At 38.2% G+C, this 27,705-nt stretch overlaps 3 protein-coding genes across 7 annotated transcripts in view; 2 read left to right on the top strand and 1 right to left on the bottom strand.

The window, feature by feature from the left end:
* LOC127970745 (sine oculis-binding protein homolog A) overlaps positions 1 to 11,883 on the top strand; it is a 33,542-nt gene extending 21,659 nt beyond the window's left edge. For all 5 annotated transcript variants that reach the window (XM_052573445.1, XM_052573443.1, XM_052573447.1 and 2 more), the window contains 2 exons: positions 2,903 to 4,969; positions 5,775 to 11,883. In XM_052573445.1, coding sequence (XP_052429405.1) covers positions 2,903 to 4,957 — 2,055 coding nt within the window. In that variant the 3' untranslated portion in view covers positions 4,958 to 4,969; positions 5,775 to 11,883. The remainder of the gene's footprint in view (positions 1 to 2,902; positions 4,970 to 5,774) is intronic.
* On the top strand, positions 10,829 to 15,462 carry LOC127970461 (solute carrier family 66 member 3-like). Its single transcript, XM_052573048.1, has 4 exons — positions 10,829 to 11,003; positions 14,798 to 14,950; positions 15,027 to 15,068; positions 15,144 to 15,462. Exons 1-4 carry the CDS (start codon positions 10,829 to 10,831, stop codon positions 15,224 to 15,226), a joined length of 453 nt encoding a protein of 150 aa, XP_052429008.1. The 3' UTR covers positions 15,227 to 15,462.
* A 2,622-nt stretch (positions 15,463 to 18,084) lies between these two features.
* LOC127970146 (rho-associated protein kinase 2-like) overlaps positions 18,085 to 27,705 on the bottom strand; it is a 48,320-nt gene continuing 38,699 nt past the window's right edge. Inside the window, exons 15-31 of the mRNA XM_052572433.1 lie at positions 27,596 to 27,702; positions 27,173 to 27,332; positions 26,785 to 26,945; positions 25,920 to 26,104; positions 25,710 to 25,779; positions 25,524 to 25,627; positions 25,115 to 25,301; positions 24,907 to 25,000; positions 24,620 to 24,714; positions 24,346 to 24,537; positions 24,102 to 24,270; positions 23,686 to 23,756; positions 22,449 to 22,537; positions 22,221 to 22,299; positions 21,816 to 22,074; positions 21,373 to 21,586; positions 18,085 to 20,103 (exon numbers count right to left, since the gene is read on the bottom strand). Coding sequence (XP_052428393.1) covers positions 19,833 to 20,103; positions 21,373 to 21,586; positions 21,816 to 22,074; positions 22,221 to 22,299; positions 22,449 to 22,537; positions 23,686 to 23,756; positions 24,102 to 24,270; positions 24,346 to 24,537; positions 24,620 to 24,714; positions 24,907 to 25,000; positions 25,115 to 25,301; positions 25,524 to 25,627; positions 25,710 to 25,779; positions 25,920 to 26,104; positions 26,785 to 26,945; positions 27,173 to 27,332; positions 27,596 to 27,702 — 2,507 coding nt within the window. The 3' untranslated portion in view covers positions 18,085 to 19,832. The remainder of the gene's footprint in view (positions 20,104 to 21,372; positions 21,587 to 21,815; positions 22,075 to 22,220; positions 22,300 to 22,448; positions 22,538 to 23,685; positions 23,757 to 24,101; positions 24,271 to 24,345; positions 24,538 to 24,619; positions 24,715 to 24,906; positions 25,001 to 25,114; positions 25,302 to 25,523; positions 25,628 to 25,709; positions 25,780 to 25,919; positions 26,105 to 26,784; positions 26,946 to 27,172; positions 27,333 to 27,595; positions 27,703 to 27,705) is intronic.

Below are 27,705 nucleotides of genomic sequence, written 5' to 3'. Positions count from 1 at the left end.
GTGAAATATGACCCATAAATTCCTTCGTAAATTCCTAAAGACTTAGCACTTGACACAAGACTGGTCAAATCACACACCTGCACTGTTAACTCAAGACTAGATCGTGAGGTGTTCTGCTTATCTACTTTATTAGCTGTAGAAACAGTTTGTTACTTCTTTCTGACATTCCATATTTCATGTTTTTGTTTAAACATTGTCAATCTGCATTGAATGTTACTGTTTTCCACATGAATGGACAAGTGGGGTAGGTGTGTGTGTATAAAATCAGCATATGGCTGGTCGAGAACAGACACATTCTGGGGCCAGAGGGTGTGCATGATGGTAAAAGAAAAGCATTTGCACAGAAACTTCCTCTCTAACGTTGAGTTGGCAGCCGTACGTTAGCAGGTAATTACAGTAAAAGAGCGTACAGCTACTCGCAGCATGGTCACGGACATCAGCTTAACGGCCACAGCAGAAGTAAATGACAGTAATTTCCTCTCAACCATGTTAGAGAGAGAGAGCAAAGCTAAATAAGGGTGAGTGAAAGATTAAGAGAAAGAGAGAGACAGTGGAGAGAAGCGAGCGAGAGAAAAAAGAAGTCCATTAGGGTAATGTGCAGTAAAATTTCTCTTAGAGAGCCATGACTTGTTAAGTGGTCTCCATCTGTCTCGCTTTTTAAACTCAGGAAATATGAAAATCATTTATAATTGAGAATATCCAGGCATGCCTCGAGCTGGTTTATGCGTGTTAACTGGCATGGTCAGAGCTCCCACATTTGAAACAGAGCGAAGGATTCATTAAAAAAATCACATTGATTCATGAATGAATGGTGTCTGTCAGCTTTATTTTTCTCCGCATCATCCTGCAGCAGCCAGCTTCTTTCATATTATATCACTTCAAGTAATGCACTAAAGATTGGATTACTGATTCAAAATCAGATGTGTATTTATTTGTATGTATGTATGTCTTTTGATTTGTTCTAAATAGATACTTTCATTAATCAATATTTTACTATAATAATACCTCAACATCCTTCATTGGTTAAGAAGCAAAAGTAATATAATAAGACTTTCTTCTGAGAATATATTTTGACGTTACCCACTTGTTTTAAACATAAACCTCATTAGCATATAAAGATACACTGTGAGGTCTTATTTTATGCAGTTATCCAATTTAAATTTATCTTGCTTTAAGTATGTTTATTTTTACTGGAAAATAAGGTTACAAAAACTGATTAAGAAACTTGTATCTTGGAAGTAGACTTGTGTTACTATACAATGTGTATATATGCAAGTGTGTCTACTTCCAGCGAGCCTCCCTCTTTCTCTCTCTCTCTTTATCCGTGTGATGAATGTCCATCATTGACAGTAGTGGCATATGATAAATGCCTTCATTATCTTCAGTGGAACTCTGGCTTTGGCAGTCAATTCACTAGTCTTAAGAGAAATCTCTGTCTCTGCAGTCTGCTCAGGTAGGCCTGAGGCAAATCATATTCTGATTCGGATTCAAAAGCGGTATTGGCATTAGCAAATGCATTAGTAAACAGTACACACATTTGGACACAACACATATCAACCCAAGCATGCATAGGGCTTTGTAGCTATTGGATTTCCACGGTGTTCAGCTTGTGTGTAGTTATAGCATGAGAGTGTCATTTGTTTCTACCTCATTTTGGGGCAAATTCAAGAATGTAGCACATTACCATGTAGTATTTTAGCATGAAACATGCCTGCTTTCTATGTTAATTAGGCTTATTAAAGACACTAACAATAATAGTTCTACCACAAGCTAACACCCAGAACCGATTCACAAGAATTTGGGTGTTTGCACCATTACTTAATTTGCATAAACCTAGTAAATTTGGGAGCTAAAACATCTGAAGCAGTCCATGCAAATGAACAATGCAATTCATTCTTTGTGAATCCCCCATTCTGTGTGCAGTTAGTTGTGTTGCCAGGTCTGTCTTTGTCTACCTGTCTGTCTTTATGACAAGCCAATGTTTGCAAAATCTCTTTCTATGTACTCTACTCGCCAGGCCTGAGGCAAATTTTCTCCACTTAACTACTTTGACTGACCTCCTCTCTGGAGAGTGACAGCCTTATCAATTCCAAGACAGTTTTGTTGAGTGATTGGACAGACAAAACTTTCCTGGCAGAAGGAGTGTCAAAGAAAAGGAGTGAGACAGAAGCAGTGTTCAGTCATTTAGTAGTATTTCTTCCTTATAGAATAGTTATGACGATGTTTACTTGTCTATTTTTTGGCCTGTTTATCCCCCCTGTTAAGTTATTCTTTGTGTTAGCAGTAGACAACATATTGTTTAATTACCCAGAGTTCCCCAGTTCTGTCTTACTCTCACATGTACACACAACCCACATTTTCTGTCTCACAGGTTTAAGCCCCTCGGTCCTGTCTATCTCAGTCTGTTGTCACTGTCTTTCTCAGTTAGTGTCACCTGCAGTGCCACAGATACACACTCACATACACACACTCAAAATCCACATGCATAATTGCCCCTTGAAGGGAAAACCTTTTAGTAGTGGCTGTCAGAGTTTGACCCTGCAGCTTGCCTTGGGCAGCTGACTCCTGACATCTTGTAATGAGTGTGTCTGTGTATGTGAGGATGCATGTGTCAAAAATACTGAAAGCCAATGTGTTAGGACGAGTTACAGAACAATAATCAGAAAAATACACAATAAGAACCCTTTTAGCATTATTTATATATATATATATATATATATATATATATATATATATATATATATATATATATATATATATTAGTAATAGAGAAGGACAGTCATACTCTTTTAATGATGTCTTAGTCCACAGAGAGTGCTTGTATAAGTATGCTTTAATATAGACATTATGAAGTATTAATCTATAATTTAGGTTGTTAATTTTGTGGTTGTTTATGTTACAGGTCTGCGATTGGTGCAAACACATCCGCCACACTAAGGAGTACCTGGATTTTGGAGCTGGTGAAAGACGGCTCCAGTTCTGCAGTGCAAAGTGTCTGAACCAGTATAAGATGGACATATTCTATAAAGAGACTCAGGCCGCACTGCCAGGGGGTTTATGTAACCCTCCTCTCCCCACGAGTGATACGATATCGGAGAGCACAGCGGGTGTACAACTCCTTACACCCGAGTCCTGGAGCGCACCTCTAAATGAGCTCCGCAGTCGCAAGGCACCTTCACCAGGGGGTGCCACCACTGTAGCGGGACCTTCTGGATCCACCTCGGGGTCGCCATCTGAAACTGGAAATGTTTGTTCATCCTCGTCCTCATCATCCTCGTCCTCATCATCTACGAAAATCCCCACACCGCGGCTGCATGAAAGCCCTGCGTTAGCGCCACCTCCTCCTCCACCACCGATAGCAGGTTTACATCCAGCTCTGGGTGTGCCGCCTGGCAGCCCGCCGATGGTGATGACACCGCGTGGCCCAGTTCCTCTCCCTCTCTTTATGGAGCACCAGATGATGCAGCAGATCCGCCCTCCGTTCCTACGTCCCCCAGGCCCCAACAGCCCTCATTCCAATCCCATGATTCCTGGCATTGGGCCACCACCTCCTCCTCGGACTTTGGGTCCTCCATCAAGCCCTATGTACCGCCCGCTCTTTTCCCCCCACATGCACCCATCCTCCAACCCAAACCTTCCTGGGAACCCTCCGGGTATGATGCCACATCCCGGTGGCCACATGCCAGGCTTGCCTTTCCCCCCAGTTAACATGATGCCAGCTGGACCCATCCCAGTTCCACCCATTATGAATATTGGCATACCTTCTTTAGCCCCCCTAGTGCCACCACCAACATTATTAGTGCCCTATCCAGTGATTGTGCCATTACCGGTCCCCATACCCATTCCAGTGCCCATACCCTTCAATCCGCAGGCTTCTGGTGACCGACCAGGAAATGATGGAACACTTCTGAATGCTGCAAGCGAGCGGAGTGCTTCAAAAGCACCACCATCATTTTCTCAAAGCACCTCCAGAGGGGAGGGGAGGGACTTTCAGCAAGCCCCTCCCACCTCAGATACATTTTCGCCAGGATTTTCCAAACAGACGGAGCAGGGCAGGGCAAACGTGGCAGAGCTCATGGTTAAAACAGAGAACTCTGGTAACGGAAGCTCTGGACACTCCCAGAAAGACACACCAGCAGATGGAGTCATTGATTTAACAACATGTCGCCGTTCCCGGCAACAGCTAGTTATCCAGAGGGTTGTAACCTGTGTGCAGGTAAAAGCAGAACCCGGGTTAAGCCCACCACCTGCAGTTTTGGGTGAAACTGAGGTGGATGGGTCAGCTGGTACTAGCACAGGTAAAATAGAAGATAACCACAGAGACAGTAATGCTGAAAGTCCGTTGGCTAGCGTGGCTCTGCCTTGTGCCGACCCGTCCTACTGCAGTGGCACACCGCCACTTTCCCATCCAATCACATGCAGTGACTTCTCTGTTCCTAGCAACACCACCACAGCTAAATCGGAGCCTGGCTCTGCTACACCCTGCAATGTGATTGTTAATGGGAGCTGTAATGTGCCTCCAACAGAGAGTTCGATCAGAACACCTCTGTTAGAGCAGCGCCCTCTAGTGGACCCCTGCCGCAGAACTGCCGCTGTGTGCGACGAGCCTGTGGGGGCTGATCTAGAAGGAGAGGACCTGAAAGAGAACAGCTGCTTAGCAACAGAAAGAGACTCAGCAGGTAAGAGAAGCTCAAATGACCAGTCTGCCATTACCGCAGTAACAGGGGAGGACAAACCTCAGAGCCCTGAAGATGCCCCATCTGGTGAGGACCATGCCTACGCCCTGCCCCTAATGCCCAAACCTGGCTGTGTCATTCAGCCCGTGCCCAAACCTGCTGACAAAACCGCTGCCATTTTACCCTGTGGCTTGACAGCACCATTAACAGGAACCGTTCCAATGGAAATGGAGCCTCCACTGAAGAGAAGGTGTCTGCGTATCCGCAATCAGAACAAGTGAAATAGAGGACAGGTGAGGATCAGATTTTGTCCACTTCCTTAGTAGTCTTATGATTTACTGTATGTCTGCCTTCATTCTTAGATTGCTTTAAGCGCTATAATGCCAGTATAATGCCGTACATTTTTCTGCTTTTTTTTTCTTTTTGAAGATTTTTATAATAAAGAAATAGATCACACAAAAATAAAAACAAATATTTTCGTTTACACACCCCCAGGTTGCACCAGATCAGTATTTCTTCTGTGAAACACAAAAAGTTAATTTTGAGATGAATTTTGTCCCTCTTTTCTATACAATTAAATGTTTAACTAGAGTATTCTTACTTCAAAAGGAAGCAAAAGCACCATAAAATTTTCACAAAAGTTCATGTAAGTCTATAACTCATTAATATATCTAACATACACTACCATTAAAATGCATGGTGATTTTTGATACAAAAAAAAAATAAAACATTGTATCTGAAGAAATCTCTGTTTCTGAAATACATTTTTTTCAGGAATCTTTGAAGAATAGAAAGCTCAAAAGAACTGTATTTATTATAAATATCTTTATTGTCAATACTAATTAATTTTAATGCATCCTTGTTGAAATAAATCAAATATCATTTTGTCAATTTGGAGCTGACAAAACTTTGAGTTTAGGATGAACTATCCCTTTAATACTCTGGAAACTCTTAAATTTATCCCTGAATTGATCTTTTACTCATATAAATAATTCAAACAGATCAAAAAAGACCAAAAAGGCTGTCTGCGACAATTTAGCAATTACTCTTTGTTTCTCTTATGTATCTCTCTTTTATTTCCCCACCTCTCTCTTATAGAAATCACCATCTCACCAAAGGGATAAAGAGACCTGCACTGCAGCAGAGACCATCAGCTGTCCACAGACTTAATCCACAATCCAGTCAATCAAGATGTCAACCTTGTTTTCTCCACTTTTCCAAACACGCACATACACGTTGCGACAATATGCACACAGATCATCCGGATTGGGCAGCAGTCTGCTCCGTCTCCACCCCTTTCGGCTAAACAAAGACTGACACAAAGTGTTAATCTGGGAAGTAGATCGGACGTGATGTTTGACCTTCAACTGCGATATCTTCAGGCAAAGTCTGTTCTCAGTCTGCTAGTTGATGGAAGAGATATTTCTCATCCTCTCTACTCGACCTGTCCATCCATGGTTCATCCATTGAGAGGAGTTTCCCCTACTGTTTTTGAGGTGGCATTACAGTGTACATATACAGATTTCTAAAAAGGCGGAGCTTAAGTCAAACACAATAGATCTGTCAGGCTGCCAATCAAACACGCTCATGAATAACTATAATTTGGAACAGGGCCAGTCAAATCCTGCCACAGATGGATGGACCAGTTTTCTGCTTTGTGTGTGCATTCAAAGAAGCTCGGTTTAATCTGTCTGGATACGTTTGGATGCTTCTGATTCAATAGTTTCTGTCAGAAAGACTGATACAGATGCAGAGTTGCTCTAAAACTCTGAATACTCTCTCCTCTCAAATCTTTCTCCCCCTCACTTCCTCTGACTATGTGTATCAGTATCTGCAACACCAGCAAAACACTCTGTACTCTTTCTTAACCTCTTTCCTTTCTCTCCTTTCTGAGGGAGAGGTGTTCTGGAACCGGACACCAAAAAAGACAGGAAGAGAGAAACGTACACACACTCTTTAGGGAGTACAAAAACAGAAGGATGGAGTGAACTTTCATTTCATCCCTGGAAAGAAACTGGAAACTCATCTATCGTTGGAGAAGAGAACCAGAAGATAAGTAGTCTGCATTACTGGAGAGCAGTGTTTGTGGATGGTTTGCTGGTTTATAGTGCAATTACAATTCATTCACTCAATGATTTGATTGAGGATTACAGGGTACAGGCCTCACCAAGCATTTTGGCGAACTGTTGGCTGCTAGTTTTGCGGCCATTGGCTTGGAGACTGTCCCATCCAGTCTGTTCAGTCACAAGCACTCATTGCCACAGTGCACGGCTCAGCGAAGAGTCGGTCTAACACTGCTGGTGGGTTGTGTACACAATGTCCTGATGTATCAGATGGCTTAGATGGAAATCAGTGTCCACAGGGGCATTTGGGTTGGATTTCTCATTATTTATATCAGTATCCATCTTATTGCAGTGCTCTTATTTAAGAAAAATCCCTCCTGGGTTTGCTATCAAGAGTACAATCAAAACCAGGGGAGAGGTCAGTAAGCGTCTCGGGCAGCTGTGAGCTGGTGTCAAGGGTACATTCTTGAGGGTTTTTTTATGCTCTAGTTTTTCGCCAAATCCCAATCAGTGCTAAATTATGTTCATCACTTCCTTTCCAGCTACGGTTACATGAACAGTTTCAGTTAGTTCCAAGGTGCCTCAGTATAGCATTCACTTACACAAGATGCCAAGAACATTTAGCTTAAAGGTAGACTGGGTTGGTTAGGTGGACACCGAGCCAAAATGATTTTAGTTACACAGAGTACTGTAAGAGCTGAATGCATGGTTAGCACCTGGGTGCATAGGTTATTTGTTTTGACTGAAGTGGAGGAGTGAACCTTAAAGCCAAGCGTGTGCGTGTTTGTGTGTGTTTAATTGGGAGGTGTATCCGATTTCTGGCCAAAATGGAGTTCAGTTTGACAAAACATTCAAGTTTGCCAATTTATTTTGGGAGAAGGTCTAAAATTCAAGTCAAAAATTTGTCAAGCAATGTGTCGGACATCACAAGGGGGATGAAAAAAAAAATACACAAATCAAAAATACACATGATTTGACAATATTGATGAATACAAAAGTTTCAGTCATACATGGAAAAAAGGAAATAAATGAAATATTTTAATTTAAACAATTTCATTAGAACAGAATTTCAGATCAGAGATTCTTTGCTTTACTTTTTTTTTTTTTCTTTCTTTTTTTCTTTACTTAAGTCACTTTGATATACTTTTTTATTTTTGTTGTTTTTATTTACTTTTTAATTGTTTATTTTTTGTTTTGTTTACCTGTTTATTTATTTATTTATTTTTGGTTACTTTTATCCTTTTTTGTTTTGTTTTTCATTTTCTTTTGTTTCTATCTTTTGGTTTTCATCTTTACTGTTGGTGTTTTTTTTCTCTGATTACTCTCATATAAACTGAGTTTAACTGGCCAACACTGACCCAAATCTCCCCTGCAACCTTTACCACTTCTCTCTCTCCCTCTTTTCCCCTCTTCTTTTTCTCTCTGCTCTTGGACAACGTACAAAGTAGAGTGCAATCCTACCCTATTCCTCTGTACTTTTTGTTGCAGGATTCAGTTTCACAGTGGTATATTTTTTTAAGAGCAGGCTCAGAGGTCTAATTGTGACTGGTTAGAGTAAGGACTGGATTTCTCTCTGGGGTTTGTATGTGGTGGAGTCTCATTCCAGTGTCAGATTTAAACCCACACACACACACACACATTCCTGTGTCAGATTTATTTTGTCAGTGCTGATTCGGTTGGCTGACCCTCCTTCTGGATGGAGGTGTTACAGAGAGCAGATTGATAAAAAGCGCAAAATATCAGACAAGCATAAACACACACACACACACCAAACACATGGACTGAGTGTGTATGTGTGTGTGTGTTTATAGGAGAAACAGTGAATCTCAGTGTTGATCTGAGAATCTTGATACTGTGTGTGCGGCACAACCAAACGTACATTACATGTCTGGATTGGTCACAAGGAGCCAGCAACAGCATCATATGTCACTTTCATTATTGACTCAAATTTCCTAGCTTTTTTCCTCTCTCTCCTCCTCCTCTTTCATTCTCAGCCTTTTCACTTCTCCCCTCTTATCCCACCTCAGAGAAAAAAATAAACAATTTAATCGTTAGATGAATCTTAAATAAGAACATAAGACACACTGTAAGATATAAAGTCACAATTATAGGAAATATAGTTGCAATTATGAGAAATATTCTCACTGTGACATAATGTAGTTGACAAGACAAAGTTGCAATTATGAAATAAAATGTCTCAATTGCAAGTCTGCTTTGTAAGATATACAGTAGCAATTTTGCCAAATCAAAGCAGAAACGGTGAAACAGTCACAGTATGAGATTTAAATCTACAGTTGGGAGTCACATTTCTTTTTTACTCTGATATCCAGATGTTCTGTTAAATTTGTCACTCTGACCTATACACTTTTATTCCCATTTTCAAACTTACTTCCTCTATAACAGTTTACTCTTAAGAGCAGCAGTAACAGCTTGTTTATGTTGATTAAATGGGTGTTTGAAGGACAATTTAAGGTCACGTCATACTGAAATCACTTCCTATGGCTGCACACACCACCCAAACACCCATTACACATCTCACAGACATGAAATATGATTTTTTTTTTCACTTTCCTGTGTATGTGTATATGTGTGTGTGTGCTTGTGTGACCTTGCTGTTGTAACCGGAGCAGCACAGACTGGGCTGGGACAGATATAGCCCTGAAACCCAACACTGTTGTAGTGTCTGCGGTCCCACGCAGACAAGACAATGACACCAGCAAAAAAAAATTGTGTGTCTGTGTGTGGGACATAGCAGATGAAGCTGTCCTTGACAACAACAGAGAGACACTGTGTATGTATGTGTACATTGTATGGGAGAGATAGTCATTGCACTTATGGTAAACACTGTAAAACTGTGCGTCAGCTATTATTAATGGCCACAAAACAATATAATTTCTCTCATGAAGTTCCAGTAATCTTAAAAAAAAAACTCCTTTTTGATTGCTGTTCAGTGCTTTCTAAATGACATGATGGTGATCCAGAGTTTCCAGAGTGCAAAATATCTAGTGTCTATTATGGGATTGCCAGATGTTCCTAAAAAATAAAACTTTCCCAAAAACAAGGCCGAAATAAGCAATTTCTCTCACCAAAATACAACACCGTTCAAAAGTCCGGGGTCAGCAAGACACAGCAAAAAAAAAAAAAAAAAAAAAACAGTAAAACCATTAACATTGGGAAATATTATTACATTTTAAAATAGCAGTTTGTTTGAATATATTTTAAAATGTAAGTTATTCCTGTGAAAATGCCATGAATCGGCAAACTATTACTCCAGTCTTCAGGTGTCACATGATCCTTCAGAAATCATTCTAATATTTGTATTTGGTGCTTAGAAATGATTTCTTATTGTGAGTGTTGGAAACAGTTGTGCTGCTAATATTTTTGTGGATTCTTTGATGAATAGAAAGTTCAAAAGAACAGAATTGGTACTGACACATGATAAATTGAATGCATCCTTCTTGAGATAAAAAAAAAAATATCTAACTGGCCTTAAACTTTTGAAAGGTAGTATGAGTCAAAAAAATAAGCTATTTTCATATGAAAAACAACCAAAACATGAGAGTTAAATGTGGAATCATGTGCAAACAATTGGGGATATTTAACAACTGCTAGTGGTCGGGTCACATGTTCATGCCATTAGGGGCAAATAAATACAAGACTTAATTTTGAAAATAATAATCCCAAAACAATGCAACCCTTACTAGAAACTTCATAAAAAAGGAGAAATGTTGCTTACAATAAAAGGACATGGCAACATTAGTCCACTAGAGGGAAGCGAAGTGTGTTCTGTCAGCAAGCACAAAGAAGCACAGATGAGAGATGCAAGGAGTTAAAATGAACTGAAATAACAAACCATAGAACTTGTGTTCAATACTGTAATCCTAGAGCATTTCAAAGGATCTACTAGAGAGGCGCCTGTTTCAGTGGCCAAACTGTCTCTCAGCCCCGAGGCTGGGTACAGAGAGAGCACTTGGCTTTTTCATTCACCAAAATTAGTCATTCTGAATGTTTGGAGGGCTTCTGTTTAATCAGACAGGGGGAACATGAGCACTGCTGTGGCCAAAGATCAGCCACACGCACAGAAACAAGATGGAGATGCAGAAACCCATCCAGCCCAACTCACATACCAGCAAAACCAATCAATCAGTGCATCCCTCATCGAGCAGTGTTATACAACTCAAACCAAACAACAATCACAGCAACGTCAGCTCTACTGTAATGATGTCAAATCAAGAGAACTGGAAAAATGAGAGGCAGCTTAGATGTGAGTTTTCAACATCTATAGTATGTGACAAAGGGGTCAGTAATATCGCGACACTCTTGTAGCCATGTAAGAAATGTTTTTTTTGTTGTTGTTGTTTTTGTTCATCATTCCTGTGGGCGGTATTAAGAGGATGGCTTTGTCAACAGCCGGAATTATGCAACAACAAATTCTTATTTCTGCGCTCTGCGTGAGAGATACTATGCCTGTGTAAAATAACAAGAGCAAACTGCAGTTTTTAAGGATCTAATGTTAAAAGTTTTTTGAGGCGAACATTTGAGCTGCCTTAATTATTTGTGCTCTGTAATTAACAATGCCTGCTTGTTAAAAAAAAAAAAAGCAAAACCCACTTTGTAAAAAAATAAAATAAAAAAAACAAAAACACACACACACACACACACACACACAAATAATAAAATCAACTTTGTTATCTGGCTAGTATGGATGTATAGATGCTTTGTCTGTCCTGTATGAATCCGAGATTTTGCTAAATTTGCCCACCCTCACCTGTCACACTCCTTTCACCCGAAACCTTGTACATTTAACCTTGTTGTTGTTTCTCAATCTTTTTTGTGTACTTGGAGAACATTTTAGTATTATTTATTACTGGCAAGCCTTTGCATTAATAAAGAGCAAGAGAGATGGTTCTTTGAACAGGGTAGCAAGAGGCAGCAAAGCTGCTCAGTGAAAGTATGTCTGCTTTTCTTTTTTCTAAATTAAAGAAGGAAACGGCAAGATTAAAAAAAAAAGATAAACTTGTCTTTTGATTATGAAGTTGTTATAAAACTTGTTGCTTTAAAATGTATAATTTTTGTGTTGTAACAGTATTTGTTTAACCCAGTGAATTGCTTATTAAAAACAAATAAATAGAGGCACACTCCAATTCTCTTTTCTCCAAGAGTGCTCTTCATTGTTTTTATTTTGATTGCTTAGTTAATTGATTTATAGTTGTGTCATTTTCAAATTATGTTGACTTTCTAACTTGAGACATAAATTAATAGACTTATTAATTGGTTACACTATAAAATCTCAAAACACGACTGAGAAGACTAAAATTAATTAATTATACCAATATTTATTTTTTGATTCAGTAATATTTCATGAAAGCAGGGGCGTGTTTAGAGCATTTTCAGTGGGGGGGGGGGCCATGCTGGGGCACTGCCTCCAAATGGGGTGGCCGCCAGTGACCAAAAAAGCTAAATTCTACAGTAAATCCTATTGATTTGATTTGATTTTTTAACTTGAATAAAATTACTTGCAAAAAAATGCAGTAATAAAGCACATTTTTTATTAATTTCGTTTTTTGTCATCCCTGTATATATCCATTAAGTTACATTTGAGAATAAATCATTTTTTACATTTTTTTTGTATTATTTGAAAGAAACTCCCTATATCTTTACTTCTTTTCATGGCTTGGCACTGCTGTCTTCCCTGCCTTCAAAAGAAACACTTATATGTGTCTGTTATTCTCAATCTAAAAAAAAAAACAAAACAAAAAAAATTCAAATTGTGAAAGAAATGCACAGAATGCATCCATGTCATTTCACGTGTAAATGAGTTAGGCCTGACAATTTAACTGACTATCAGTTGCTCTCATGCATTAACAAGTACGTGTCACCAGACAATTATTATTATGGAACATTCTGTGCATATTGTAATTTGGTGCAATCTTGCTATGTGGTCACTGTCACAAAATAAACTGATACAAAATATGCAAATCAACACGACTGTATATTTTATGATAGCGCCCAGCGTATTTTACTTTATTGTGTTTTATTAAACGTTGACTGAACATTCGATTGAAATCAACCACGACCAACGCGTGCAGAGCCTGACTGAGTAAAAACAATGATCTGAGAAAACCATACAAACTTATTAAACCATACATGAAAGGTTACCTACCAGCTCTGTTTGGAGTCTTGTGATGTGTGGTTCTTGAACGATTCGAATCTTTAATGTGACTAGGGAAGAACGAGTCGTCTCTATGACGGCGACACTTTGATTGTTTATTTTATTTAACATTTTTTACAGTTGATTCTAATCTTCAAAAATTACCTTGTTGTATGATTTATGTCTTTTGAGTTCACCCTTCAGATTAGACTATAGCAATGTAGTGTTACTTGTTTAATTAGGATTCAAAATGTTATTATGTCCTTTTTGAGCAAGCATCGTATACATATATTAGACCAATTTGTCAAGTCTGCTTGGAAAAGCAATTATTATACCAACAAACTCAAAATTGAATTAAACATTAAGCTAGGATATAAATACTTGGATTATATAGCCTAGTGTTTATTTACTGATAGACAGTCAAAAAGACAATTTAATCAATATTTTATTTATAAAAAGGTTTTATTTATTTATAAAATAATAACACCACAGATCCTAAAGAAAAAATAACAAAAACAGTGACAGAAATGTCACAAATAGCGCATGGATCTGTCACGTGGTTAAGGAATGATTTGAACCCGAAGACTTGTCAGACAAGAGGTGAGTTAATCACAGACTGAAGACCCAAGTAAAGAATCTTTTCTGTATCTTTATAGCATTTTAGTTTTGTATTGTTTGTAGTGTGATCAACGTTTGCGTAAGTACTAGATGTGTTGGGGTAGTAGCACGTAACATTTTAATTAGATTTTGCTAAAGTTAACTAAATGACTCGAAAAAAGATTCGTTCATTTTGCTGAACGCGACTCAAAAGTAGGAGTCGGTAAAATGATCCGAACTACCCATCACGAGTGTCTCGACTTCCCACACTTTATAAAGTAAAAGTCCAAGATCGCGACGAGCGTTGACAACGCTGCACTTCTTTGAATCGCGAACTTCAGTAGAGTATATAGACTAATTTTATTGCAGAAAAAAATTGAGAAAGTTTTCAAGTTGTTTTGGAAGGATGTTCTTTTTAGCCTTTATGACCTCAACAGAACTAAGACTAGGCCTAATGAAACTTTCATTATTCATTTCATTATTCTCTTTGCAAAATTTTACATTCATAAATGTAAGTTTGCGCATTCCAAAACATCTTTTATTGCTTTTAACATTGAGGTCAAGCAATATGTCAACACGATTAAGTATTCTCTTAATCAAAAGGCAACAAAAACTGTGAAGGTGTGTAAACAATTTGATATATTTTTGTAAGTCCGTACTTCCCCTGGCAAAATGTGATGATGTGAGTCTTTTGTTTATTTTTTGTTTATGTTAAAATACCTGCAATGTTGGAAACTGCACAATATGTTATTTTTATAATGGAGATGAACGCTCATGTAAACTGTGCAATTGTTTAATAATAATAATAAAAAAAAGTATATCAGTCTATAGACTGATTGGCCATAAAATGAACCAATCACAAGACATCTTATAGGGGGGGCACCTGGTGTGGCCAATCGAATTCCCCCCCCTGGCCACCACGTAGACCCGCCCCTGCATGAAAGCATGAACTGAAACAATACATTTCAAACATTCTTGTTTAAGTCAACATTTGTGATGTAACACAATGTAACACCAATGACATCCAATTTGCAAAATCAAAAGGTAATTCAGCGTCGATTCAACCCTGGTACCTGACGTTGTTTTAACGTTGAATCAATGTTGAAGTGCCAACTGGGATATGTTAATTTAGATTTGTTCATAAAATAATATAAGGTAATGTTAATGCTAAATACAACATTGAATTATTTAACACTTACACATTTTTTAATAGGGATCCATTGTTACATATTGTATAAAGCAGGGTTCCACAAACCATGACTTTAACAGGAGTAACCACTGGATTGTAAAAACTTTTGAATGGTAATAAGTTTTCCATTTTGCCATTGTCTCTCAGAGTTTGTGCACTTTCATTAGTGCTGGCAGTAAACTGGCACAGCTTCAGTGTCTGTGGCACTCAAAGGACTCTGGTCAGGTCAGCGGCTGCGCTCTCACCTGGGCTCTGGCCACATATACATGCCTGGGTAAGTGACACGAAAGAAAGACTAAGCACTTTTCCAGTCTGTCGTATTGATATTGAATGTTTGCTCTGTTGGTCAGCACGGATCTTCACCACCGTCATCACCACAGGAGACGCACAAGGTCAGTATAAGAGCTTCCTGATGCGATGTGAACTGAAGTGAAGTGTTGATTGCCATCTTTATCTTTCTTCTCCAGTCCTCATCCGGTTTGTTGTCATGAACATGTGGGTCACAGTCACAGTCATCTACTACACACCTCATGCAGTGAAACAGGATTAAGGAGATGCAACTTTCTGCATACAGTTTGTCTCTTATGTATTTTGTCTGCTTTTTTTTTTTGAAGAAGAAGAAGAGGAACTAAACTAGATTCAGGCCAGGTGCTATTTGTGTGTAACACTTTCTATGTTGCAATTTAAAAGATTTAAGGTTTATTGACTTTGCGTAAATGTGTACAAGCAAAATTCTTACAATGCTCTGGGTTTTTCAGTTGATTTAGTCTTTGCAAGGAAGTTTTAATCTGTGCTTTATATATACATCTATATATATCTATATATATAGATATATATATAATATGTTTAATTCAAAATTCAAAAGGGATGACTATATTATTTGCATTTTGATTTGCAATTGGTTTTGTTTCACTTAATCTATTGGCAAACTGAATTGCAATTGCTCTTGTCTTTCTTGCTTCTATCATACCATTTTTAGCTGGCTTTACACTTTGATACTTATGGTCAGTTTAAGTGTAAAGTTTTCCACACTTTTATTTTGCCGCCTTGCAAGCACTGGTATTTTCTCCAGAACATGCAAATAGATTATGTATCGGGATGTGGGACAGTGTTCTTGTTTTCAGTATAATTGCTATAAATCTCATATTCCTGTGAAGGAAAACAGATATGAATGTTATAGACTCATGTCAAATGATGAATCGTATTTAATATAAGTATATCAGAAGTCTGACCAAATAGTGTTATGAAACAGTAATAACATTCCTATCCTTCACTTATTCCAACACTTTCTTATAATTCCTGGTAGTTTTCTTGCCTGTACCTCCCTGCCTTTTCATGTTCAGATATACTGTGTTTTTTTTCAGTTGTTATACTGTAAGAAGTTTAATAACAGTCTTTTTCTTTTCAGAAAGGAAAATATTTTGTGCGCAATTTTCAAGCTTTTTAAAACTGATGAATGATATCAGGTTGCTGAACAGACGGTTTACTGTAGTTCATAAAGGGGTGATGTTTACATAGGCTAAAATATGCACCATTTTTATATCGAGCATCATCTTTATTGATCTGTATTATATGGCGATATAATGAACACGTTAATTAATGCATAGCTAATAAACCATAGGACTCTTTTGAACTCTCCAGTGTTCTAGTACAAACTTAGAAAACTAGAAAATTATTTCAACTATTAGGTCTAAAGCACAACTAATGTTTCTTTTGGGAGTACTTTAAAATATGTTACTTTGTATTTTATAAATCAATAAACATTCCTTTAATGTGCAAAAATGTGTGATTTGTTTAAAGCTGCAGTAGGTAACCTTTGACGCTCTAGCGGTTAATAAACAGAACTGCTTGCGTCTTGCGGAAGAACATCGTAGCCGGAACTAATCAGTTGAACTCCCCAGATAATCAAGTGTTATTTGAGTGCAATAACTATCATATGTGTATTGAGAATGTATGTTATTCCTGTGATTAAAGCGGAAAGAAAAGTACGACCACATTGTTTATATTAAAACTTTACTTCCTTTTACTACATTCACAGCTATAGACCTATTTAACTCACTACTTTTGTTTACAAAAATAAGCAAATGTTATACAGGGTTTCAAAAACAACACAGCTACATATGCTTTTCATTTTATGGTCAAACAGTACATCGATATAAAACATGCAAATCAGGAGGCAGCGCTTTAAAATAAAAGAAGTGCCCAGACCTGTATAAATAGCAAACCAACTGGTAAGATGGCAGGTCAAATATACGCTGTATATTCATATATTTATATATATAACGTGTAAAAGAACACGGATATGCATTCACAGCACATCCAGATACACACTGTTTGGTAGGATGAAGACACACACACACACACACAAAAAAAAAAAAAAAGACCACTTCAAATCACAAAATTAAAAAAAACTACAAAATACTTAATGAATTTAAATGTGGTTTTCAGACATTCAGACACCGTCTTATGAACATTTCAGTTATGTGCTTGCAAAATGAATCAGTTTTTGGCGCAAGCCGTAGCATGGGACCCAAAATTTCAACTTTTAACAGCTGATGATCAACTTTATATGATGACCGGCAACAAACTGACTGCTGGAAACATTCTAGAAACTCCTGCCACATGTAAAGCTCACATCTAGATGCTGATCTCTGTTAATCATACCATCATGTCTCGTTAATTAAGGTTCCTCCTCCGATTACATTCGACTCACACTAGGGAGTGAGCAGCACAGGTGTCCAAGAGAGCATTATGGGATGCATTCATGATCAGAGAGGGTTTAATCAAGCTTTGATGACACAGTGGAGTAAAAGTTAAAAACACTACAAGAAGAAACACTTCTTTCATTGCATTTATGAAGGAATGAGAAACATATGTAGTGTTTTCTAGCCGTTTATGTGGTGTGTGTTGCACTACTGTCTTAGCCATTAAAGACAGCGGTCAGACCCAGCTGTCATCCACATTCTGTGGCCGGTTCAGTCTTATTGTTCAGGTCAACTCTGGCCTCAAATGAGTAAGAAGTTTGGTGTGACGCTGACCCTTCAGTTCTGTGTAGATCTGTAGTGCTCTTGAAGTCGAAGCAACCGTATGCCCAGAGAATTAAAGCCATACCACGACAGCAAAGCCTTCATCAATATTTGTGCATCTCTCACTTTTTTTGGATTTGCCAAAATGTGCGAAAAGTTACGACAAAGGTCTTTTGTTGGTGTGACAGGAAGAACCCCAAATCACCATGTAGCAGCACCAGAATCCCAATAAAGGGTTAACTAGAGAATGAGGGAGAAAGAGAAAGTTAGTTTCACCACAACCCAAGAGGAATGAAAAATCCTTTGGTCATTTAAAAAAAAAAATCACCACAGCGTGCCATCAAGCTCAAGAGAAGCGGATTAACACACCTGCAAACACACAACAGGTCTCAAACTTTTATTGCAAAAGGGAACAAAACAGACCTAAAAAATAAAAATACTGTTTTGATGCACGTTCTCTTCCAGTTTTTTCCTTTTACAGTACAGCTGAAATGTCTTCTTGATAAACAGTTTGTAAACATGGTAATCAAACGGACTCATTTGTTCAGAAGGTTGTTGGTGGAGTCTCCTCGCCTCATCTTTGGAGTGTCCAGTCGAGGGGGACTAGGGCAAGAGGGTCAAAGGTCAAATAAGAAACACAAGCAGGCCAAATACCAATTCTCTGAACAAACCTCTTCTTCATTAGATTGGAAAAACAATTCAGCTTTGCATTGGAGGGCAGAGGGTGTTCATGAGAATCGGTACAGAAACTTCTTTTGGATTATGGCAAATTCTCCATATCCCATTTTGGCCAAATCTTTCACACACACAGAGTTAACACACTCGCATGCTTAAATTAGCTTCAAAAGCAAACGAAACCCACTGCACACAAAAAAATAGGCACTGCATGACTCTGTTCCAAAACCAAGTGAGCAGTTTAGTGTTAGCATAAAAATATTTACACATACAATAGCCTACACATACAAATCTTGGATAAAATATCATTTTCAATTGGATTCAACTGGTTTTTGTCACTTTTTAATAATAAATTACATTTATGTTAATAATTAACACCACTTTAATATCATTTTATGGTAACCCTTTATTTTAAAGGGACAGTTCACCCAGAAATGAAAATTCTGTCATTAGTTACCCTCATGTTGTTCCAAACCCATAAGACCACGTCTTTGTAAACCGTAAACAGCGTATCCTATCATTTATTGCGTCTGTTCAGTGGATCATCTCCAAAATGGCGACGGGGTAACCCTGATTGAGTAAAGACACTTGCCGTCTATGGGAGGGTATATCAAAAATATCTTAATTTATTCTACATTTAGCATTCAATAACGTTTATGATATCAAATTACTAGAATGACTGACTGTTAAGATCCCCCTCTTATGCATTACATTACAGCAAATAATCTAAATGCTGCCAAAGCAGGTGGGTTAGGAGGTTTTGGAACAGAGCCCCAATGTAAGTAGTTACCCTGTTTGAACCCTACACATGCTCCTCAGAAATTAAACATATGGTCATAATCTATATCATCCACGTCATCCAGAGCCCAGTGCCAGTCCTGAAGCTCAGAATCCAGAGGCCTGCAGGTGGAGGAGAATGAATGAAGCATTGAGCCAAGCCTTCACCAACCTCACTACAGACCGTCTCGGGAAGGTCTGGAGGAAGTTAGCTTAGGTGACTACTTGGCACATAAGAGGTAATTACTAGAACTAAGCTGAACCTTAAAAATAAGACTGGCCACGGCTTAATGTCTGCTGAAGCTGTAAAGGCTGTACATCTGTATGCATCTTGAGTTTGGTACTAAATGTGCAATCAAGTTAAAGACACAGGCCTCTCTGTGAGACATCTGATGTATACTTTCAGTATTTAGTTACTAATCACAATTAAAAACCTGAGTTAGATACAAAAGACAAAACGTGCTTCGTTAATGCCCAAGCTGTTATCTTGCATCCCAAGTTACAAAAAGTAGCCCAGCGTAACACTGTTTAAGCTTTATATCCAGTTAGCCACCATTAGCAAAGACCGTCAAGTGTTATTCTGCTAGTTAAGCTGTGAAAGCTCTTGAATGATGTTACTGAAGCATGCTAAAGCTAAACATCCATCATTCAAACTTCCAAGTTGGCCTTGTTCTCCTCTCACCCCGTGCTGAATTGGGGGTTGAACGGGTCTGGAGCACAGGGTCTGAGACTTTCCTCTTTCTTGTCCATGTGCTCTTTGTGGCATTTGATCTGGCATCTCTGGCACTCCAAGGCCAGAGGAGGTTTGAACATGTTCCACAGGGGTTTGGTACAGGCCTCACAGTTGGCAGGAAAGTGGTAGAATAAAGGAATAAACTCATGGCCCTTGTGGTAGATGAAGCCAGATTTCTCCGGACATGCTGTTGGTTCCTTTACGTTGTGCACAGACCTGTGTATCATATAGAGTAGCACTCTAGTGTGTAACCGGTGTTAAACACGTTTCTAGCGCTTCTGCATTGATTTATATGAACAGCCGTCTTAGAATCAAACATTACAGAACAAGATGGTAAAGAGACAGTTCACGCAAAAATGAAAAACAGTAAATTGTCATCATTCACTCACTCTAATGTTGTTCCAAACCCGTACGACTATTTATTCCATGCACCAAAAAAGATATTTTACAAATGTAAACCAAGATTCATTTTTTTCTATAAAAATGAAAGACCATGACCAAGAACCTGCAAATTATTCTTTGAAATAGTAAACTGAGCAAAGACAACTAAAGTAATGTTTTCCAGAAAAAAATATTTCAGTCTTTTTACTTTTTCTTTTAAATTCAATATGTTACTTGTTTCTTTGCAAAAAATGTGAGATTTCTTGTGAAATTTATAACATTTTCTGACAATTGTTTCAAATTAAATTCTACAGATTTTTGTTTAGTGTACGAAAAAATGTCACCTTGACAGCAAAATGATAATAATATGGAAGGCCGTTTCTGCCACGGAATAATAAAACAAAAAAATCCTCACAATTGTGTTTCAGTTTTTCCTTTATAACACGCATATAAACACGAGTTATAAACTCGACATTCTGAGAACAGTCTATTTTTCCCCTCAGAAATGGACTTCATCCTCGTAATTGTGAGTTTATTTCAGAATTTATAAGTCAGAATTGTAAGAAGAAAAAATCTGAATTGAAAAAAAAAAAGCTCTGAATTTTTTTATTCAGAGTTGGAAATGGGCTTCTATATAATACACAATTTAAGATGTAGCGGAAATTACACTGTGGGGAATAAAATCAAGGTTTTCAGGAAAAAAGAGAGAAAGAAAAAAACAGATTCATGTGTATACGTGTAATTGCAAAACCACTTCAAAAGAGCTTTTTTCCATTTGTAAAAATTCTACAGATTTTCTTTTTTGTATTGTAGGTAAAACAGCGGTTTGGGCATTCTGCTAAACTTATTGTGAGTCAACAACTTGAGAATGAGTAAATGATGACAGCTTTCATTTTTGAATAAACTGGACTGAAAGGATCTGTGAATGAAAACCAGGCCTTTATGTAATCCTCTCTAGAGACCGACTCTGATGAGTCAACAACCTGGGCAATGTATTTGAACTAGCACAGTGTAAACTCATGAAAACACAAGATAAAACTGGACACAGCCAAATGATTAACTGAATTTTGCATTAAAGAAGGCATGTCAGGGCTTAGTGCTCACCTGGGTTTGCTGGAGGGTATTTGTCGGCTGGGTCTCCTCATGGATTGACTGCTTGGTAGTTTAACAGGAACTCTGGGAGAGGAGCGGTGAGGGGCTTCTGGTGCTGGAGGTTTTTTAGGGATCTTTTTCATGAGCCGACTAAGCCATTTCTGCTGGTCCTCCTGGGACGATGCTAACAGCAGCAGATTTTTGGCCGTAGACACGTCGTAGTTCACTAGAGATAGACGCAGAAAAGAACAGCGGAGGAGGAGAACAAAAAGTGAATATATACACACACACAATTTCATAGTATTTTGCTCCATCTAAAAGTAAATCCTACTTGAATAAATACTTTACAATTGAAAAAAATATTTCTTAATATATCCTAGGGTTTTCCTGGAGCAAGTGAACCTATTTTTTCTCTCTAACTCATTAAGGTAGTAAAGAAGAGAGTCCCTTCTCACCTCTGCAGGGAGCGATGACTTCCTCTTTCTTGTCCATGTGGTCTTTGTGGCACTTGATGTGGCATCGTCTGCATTCGAGAGCTGGAGGTGGTTTGAACATGTTCCACAGGGGCTTGGTACAGGCTTCACAGTTCGTGGGGAAGTGGTACAGGGTGGGAATGAACTCATGACCCTTATGGCAAATGTAGCTGGACTTGTCTCCAGGAAGAGGTTCCAGTTCTTGCTCTTTCTTGCTCTCACCCTCATTAGCGTACAAGATCTGGGGGAAGTAATGAAAAGCCACCGGATGAGAAAGAGTCCTTAGATTACAGCCATTTTTCTTAGGATTCAAATATGATTTTATAAACTTTTACAGGTTTCAAGTTCCCTGATACCCTGCCTGTGTTATCTGTGGTACCAATATACCTGGAATATTCTGGGGATCTCTTTGGCGTCAGCACGATAGACGTCCGTCTGGGTTACCGAACGCACATGGAAAAGTTTACTGTCAAGGAAATACCAGAGAAAGTAAGATAATGACAAGATGACAGAAATGACTTAAGTCAGTCAAAAAGATAAAGGGCAATTTTTCTTTTACACTGGGACAAAATATATTTGTGTAATCAAATGGATTTAAAGAGTTTAAGCACTCACTCTATGTCCAAAACCATGTAAGGATTGGAATGCTCTTTGTCCTGCTCGCTGTTGTAGAAAAGAATCTTCTTGCTGCTCACCACAACATACTAGATGAGAGAAAAGAAACAAAAGACTTTCTAATTTCTAATGCAAGGGTATAAGTGTCTAGCACTTCAACTCTTGTGCTTTGGCTCCTGTTTGCAAAGTCACTTGAGGTTTAGGTAGGGCTGAACGATTATGACAAAAATCATAACTGTCAATTATTCCCTCAAATTTGTTAATTGTGATTATTAATTACGATTATCACAATTTACATTGAATTATGTTTATACCATTTTTTGATGCAACTGCATGCCATATTTTTTATATGAAAATAAACAAGCTGAAAACACTAACTGAAACACCTTTAGTGCTTTTCTACAGTTTTAAGTCTCAAATGTCAAATATACATTGGATTGGTGCCTTTTTTTTTTTTTTAAATAAAAAAAAGGAAAAAATTCTTAAGATGACATGTAGAAAGAAAAAAACGTATCTTAAGCGTACAAAATAAAATAAGTGGATTTTGAATGATTAATTGCCACTTTGAACGATTACGTAATTGTGGCATCCATAAACCCGATTGGAAATTTGATTCATTGTGCAGCCCTAGTTTTAGGTTTAGTCCAGGTAATTAGTATTTGTCATGTGGTCGCATGAATTCATAATTCAAATAGGACAGGTTTATTAAATAGTTACGTAATGTAGATTAAATAGTTACGTAGTTAATGTAGATTTCTGAGGGTGCACTATAAATAAATTCATAAATTAATCTATTACTTTTCCTACATAATTTTTTACAAAAAATATTGGTAAAATATATATTTGGGAGTCTTAGACCTTTCCAACGATATATAGTTTGTCAAGATTAGATTAGATTTGTTTGTAATATAGTATAGTCAACGTAGGCGTCCGTTTTCGGGATGGGGTGACAGTTAACAGGTTAATCGTTTTGCTTCAAGATAAAACTGTACACATTAATTTAGCCTAAATAATCACTAATCCACCATGATGTCATATGATACCATAAATTAATAAAAAATCGATCTAAATTAAATAAATATATTATCAAAAAGTTACACTTTTTTATGTTTCACAGATTACTTAAGTGACTGGTCCATTTTAATGTCATGTTGATGTTAATACTATTGCACTTTTTTAACATCATAGCATCATAACATCTTTAGCAAACTACTTGTTTCAAACATACAAAACATACCTTCCTTTCCCACCCGAAGCGTTTGGTGTTGTTCCTCACTGGTAAAGAAAGCCAACCCTCCAGTCTTGTCTCTGTACAACACACAGAGAAAGACATGTATAATAAAACAGAGCAGTTTTATAAAACTACATCAGAGAAAAGCCTGTCAAGAGAAAGCATAAGGTCCACGCAAGTCTTAAGAGGTCAAAAGGTCATGCACTGAAAGCCATGCAGATCACCTGTAGGGTCAGGCTCTGCAATGAGGTGAAGGGTGAAAGATCAAAAGTTGAACTGAGAACCAGACCAAAACTAAGCAGAAAGAAAGAAGCGTGACTTGGAACGATGTGAAAAAAAACACAAGGTAAGTGAATTAAAAAGAAAAGTTATGAAAAAGGAAAACATAATTAACAGAAGTTTGGAAAAGGACTTCATAGTACCTGATAGTGACTCGTCAGTGTCCATGTCCGGGCCGCTGCTCATACTGGCAGAGTCGAGCGACTGGATGTTAAGAGAGTTCAACAGGCCGCGCAGCTGCTCAATATCACTGTCTTTACTGTCCAGAGCCATCTGCAGCTCGATACGCACCTGAGACTCGTCTGCCAGTTGCTGCAGGAAATAAACAAGAGTAAGAAACAAGCACTCTGGCTATATGTCAAGACGTGTGCCATTCTTCAGACATACCGCTTGCATGTCGTTGATTTCTCTCTGGTATTTGATGATAGTGCTGTTGAGCTTCTCCTTCTCGGAACGCAGCTCCAGTTGCAACTTCCTGTTTTCTTTCTCCTTCCTCCTCACGTCCGTATCATTTCCACGGCGACTTCCACCACCTCTGACCTCCTTTCTGTTCATGATCTCCGCCAGCTTGTTCACTGCCTAGAGTAAAAAGCCAATACAATTTAGAAAAAGTAGTAACTGAGGCAGTAAATACAAATCAACAAGCTCAATTGGATTGCACCTGTGTTTTGAGAGTTCTCTCCGACTGAAGCTGTTTCTCAAGGGCAAGTTTCCCTTGAGTGATGGACTGCTCTTCATTTTTCAGATTCTGCAGGTCTGAAAATTAAAAATTCTCTCAGTCATCACAGAGACACATAAAAGCCAGATTCAGCCCCTGTGAAACCTGTTATTCAGCTGGAAACTTGCGTAAACAAATCTAAGTAAAAACTAATTTTAAAATAATTTTAAATATTTTTATTTTAAAATGATCAAACGAAGTAAAAAGTATATAAGATCTGGGTAACTTACAGTCCTGTGTTTCCTTTAGCTTGTTGTTGAGTTCTTCCTTCTCATTGGCCAGGTTTGCCACATCATTCGTCAATGTGCGATTAGCTTCCTCTAACTGTGGAAGGATGGGACAATTAAACCCAACTCCATCCAATGCCCTCAAGACTATTGCAGATCTGAATGTGATTTCTGTAACAGTGGCTAACAGCTGAAGTGTGGCGTAACTCACGGAGGTGATGGTGGTGTCTTTTTCAGCGAGCTCCTGTCTGTGTCTGGCCATCATCTCTTTGATCTCCAGCTCCTTCATGATCTTCTCCTTCTCCAGGTCAGAATACTGCTCTTCTGCAATGGAGCGCGCCAGCTGCTCCGAATCAGCTTTCGTTAGTGTGATCTCCAACTGAGCCGCAAGAGAATCCCTGAGAAAAAGGTACAGGATACTGAATTTAAACCAACATGTAAACAATACATACCTTCCACTTGCAACGTAAAAAAAAATGAAAATAAACAAACTGGTATGGGTATGATATATTGTAATAGTATTTTTTAAAATCTTGTCATTTAAGTTTTAATAATGAAACTGAACACCTTTTGCATACTAGGCTATGGTTTTTCTGCTTGTTATTGAATGAAGATCTTACCTTTCCTCCTGCAGCTCCTGTAGGTTCTGTTGCATGTCTTTATAGAGTTTATTTTTCTCCTCACACTCTTCCTTCAGCTCCCGCACCTGTGTCTTGTACAGCGTCTACACACACACACACACAGTCATGTTAGACCTTTGAGTGTTTATTTTATTTCTGGAGGGAAAGAGTGTTTAGACTTCTTACAGAGAAATACTGCTCTGCCTCCAACTGATCCTGCAGCTCCTTCATCTGCCCATCAGAATCCTGACGCTCCCTAGGATCACAGAAAATTGTCTAATATATGTATCATTTCAATGTTTTTGCAAAAACAGAAGAGGTTCTCAATCACAAACTTAAGTTATGTGTTTGTGAGAAAGGTAATAAATACGAAAATCTTATGCATGTGTTGCATACTTGCGCAGTTCCATATTTTGTTTTTCCAGGCTACGTTTGATTTCCAACAGGTGGTTTGTCTCCTGTTTGAGCTGTTTCTCTGATGTTCGCAGGGTGCTAAGCTGCTGGTTCTGGACCTTCAGGTCATTCTGAGTCAAAGTGCGTTTCTGAACCTCTTGCTCGATCTTCAGACTCTGATTCTTCACCTAGAGAGAGAGAGAGAGAGAGAGAGAGTTGCAACAACTTTTATTGCGATGAAAAAAAACAACAAGTTTTTGTTATATATGATAAACATGCTTCAAGTGAAATGAAAGACTCTGCATGTCAAAAATAAACAAGTAAAAACTACTTTCCATTATAATACAAAGAAACAGTTATCTTTAAATAATAATAGTTCAAAATAAACGGATACAATGCTATTTAAAAGTTTGAGAACTAGTAAGGTTTTTAATGGTTTTGAAAGAAGTCACTTTATTATCACAGAGGCTGCATAAATTTGACTAAAATTACAGTAAAATAGGGAAATATTACAATTTAAATGTAACGGTTTTCTCTTTCTATTGAAAACACATATTCTGCTTAATATGTTTGGTGGAAACCATGATGCTTTTGTTCAGGACTCTTTGATGAATAAAAAGTTCAAAAGAACAGCATTTATTTGAAACACCATAAATATCATCGCCATCACTTTTAATCATTTTAATGCATCCCTGCCCCTGCGTAAAGTATTTAAAAAATGACCCCAATTAATTTTTTCACAGAAGTGTAAATAAATAAATAAAAAATACAGTTTCATGTCCAGTAAGAGACATTTACAGCCATTACATTTGATCAGTTTACTGGCCATCTGCAGTGGTAGCAGAAAACATTGATATCCTCCACACACCTCTTCTGTGAGTCTCTCCTTGTGTCGTCGCAGTTCATCTAGTTTCTGCAGTGACTGTTTATAGTCGCAGTCAAGCATGGAGTTCTTCTTCTCCAGTTCTAACACCCTGTTCTCCACACGCAGTTTAGAGGAACGCTCCTCCTGCAGCTTCTGTTCCAGCTCTAGGGGAAAACACACACATACACAGACAGACATGTTAACCAGCCATAAAATCTTTGTTAAATGTTTTAGAAAACAATTCCAGCAATTCCTCAATCAAATCTCCTTCAATGTAGCCCTTAAATCAAAAGCACTGTACTCTCCACTGCACATTTCAAAGTAAACTGAACTGTCAGACTTCCTGTTTCAATAGGAAATATTTCAATGGATCTTTCATTTCTTTAAATACCCTTCACAGCTTCAGATTTTGCTCCTTCGATGGACTCGCGGATTTTGTTCTTGTCGGCAAGTCGAGCTTTTGTGGCCTTGTGTGCCGCCTCCTCCTGCTCCAACCCCTGCTGCAACATCTTCAGCTTATAGGTCATGTCAATCTGGTTATTGCTCTTCTCCTATTGGGGGCATACAACAAGGGGGAGGGACATTAGAAGAGCAGTTGGACATAAAATGCAATTAACAGAGAGTAAACCCCAGTAAATCAAGTCTGTAGCTTTCTAATAGCCATTTGTGTACAACATTAATTCAGCAGGGAATGCTGGGAAGGATCAACACTGTGCGGGGAAGGCATTAATGACGACTGAATCCACAACTGTAGCCTTTAATGATGTCACAACTGTCTCAACGAGGAAGGAGGAAATGAGAACGACTTGTTTACCTTTTCCAGATCTGTAAGCTTCTCCTGAAGTTGTCTCTTCTCCGTCTCAGCTTTAGATAGTGCCTGTCTCACCTGTTTCACTTCCTCCTCCAAACCAGAGATGCGTGCTG

The sequence above is a fragment of the Carassius gibelio genome, chromosome B13 (assembly GCF_023724105.1).
Source record: "Carassius gibelio isolate Cgi1373 ecotype wild population from Czech Republic chromosome B13, carGib1.2-hapl.c, whole genome shotgun sequence".
Taxonomy (NCBI): domain Eukaryota; kingdom Metazoa; phylum Chordata; class Actinopteri; order Cypriniformes; family Cyprinidae; genus Carassius; species Carassius gibelio.
The sequence above is the reverse complement of the archived record's forward strand: the minus strand, read 5'-3'. Positions and strand labels throughout refer to the sequence as shown.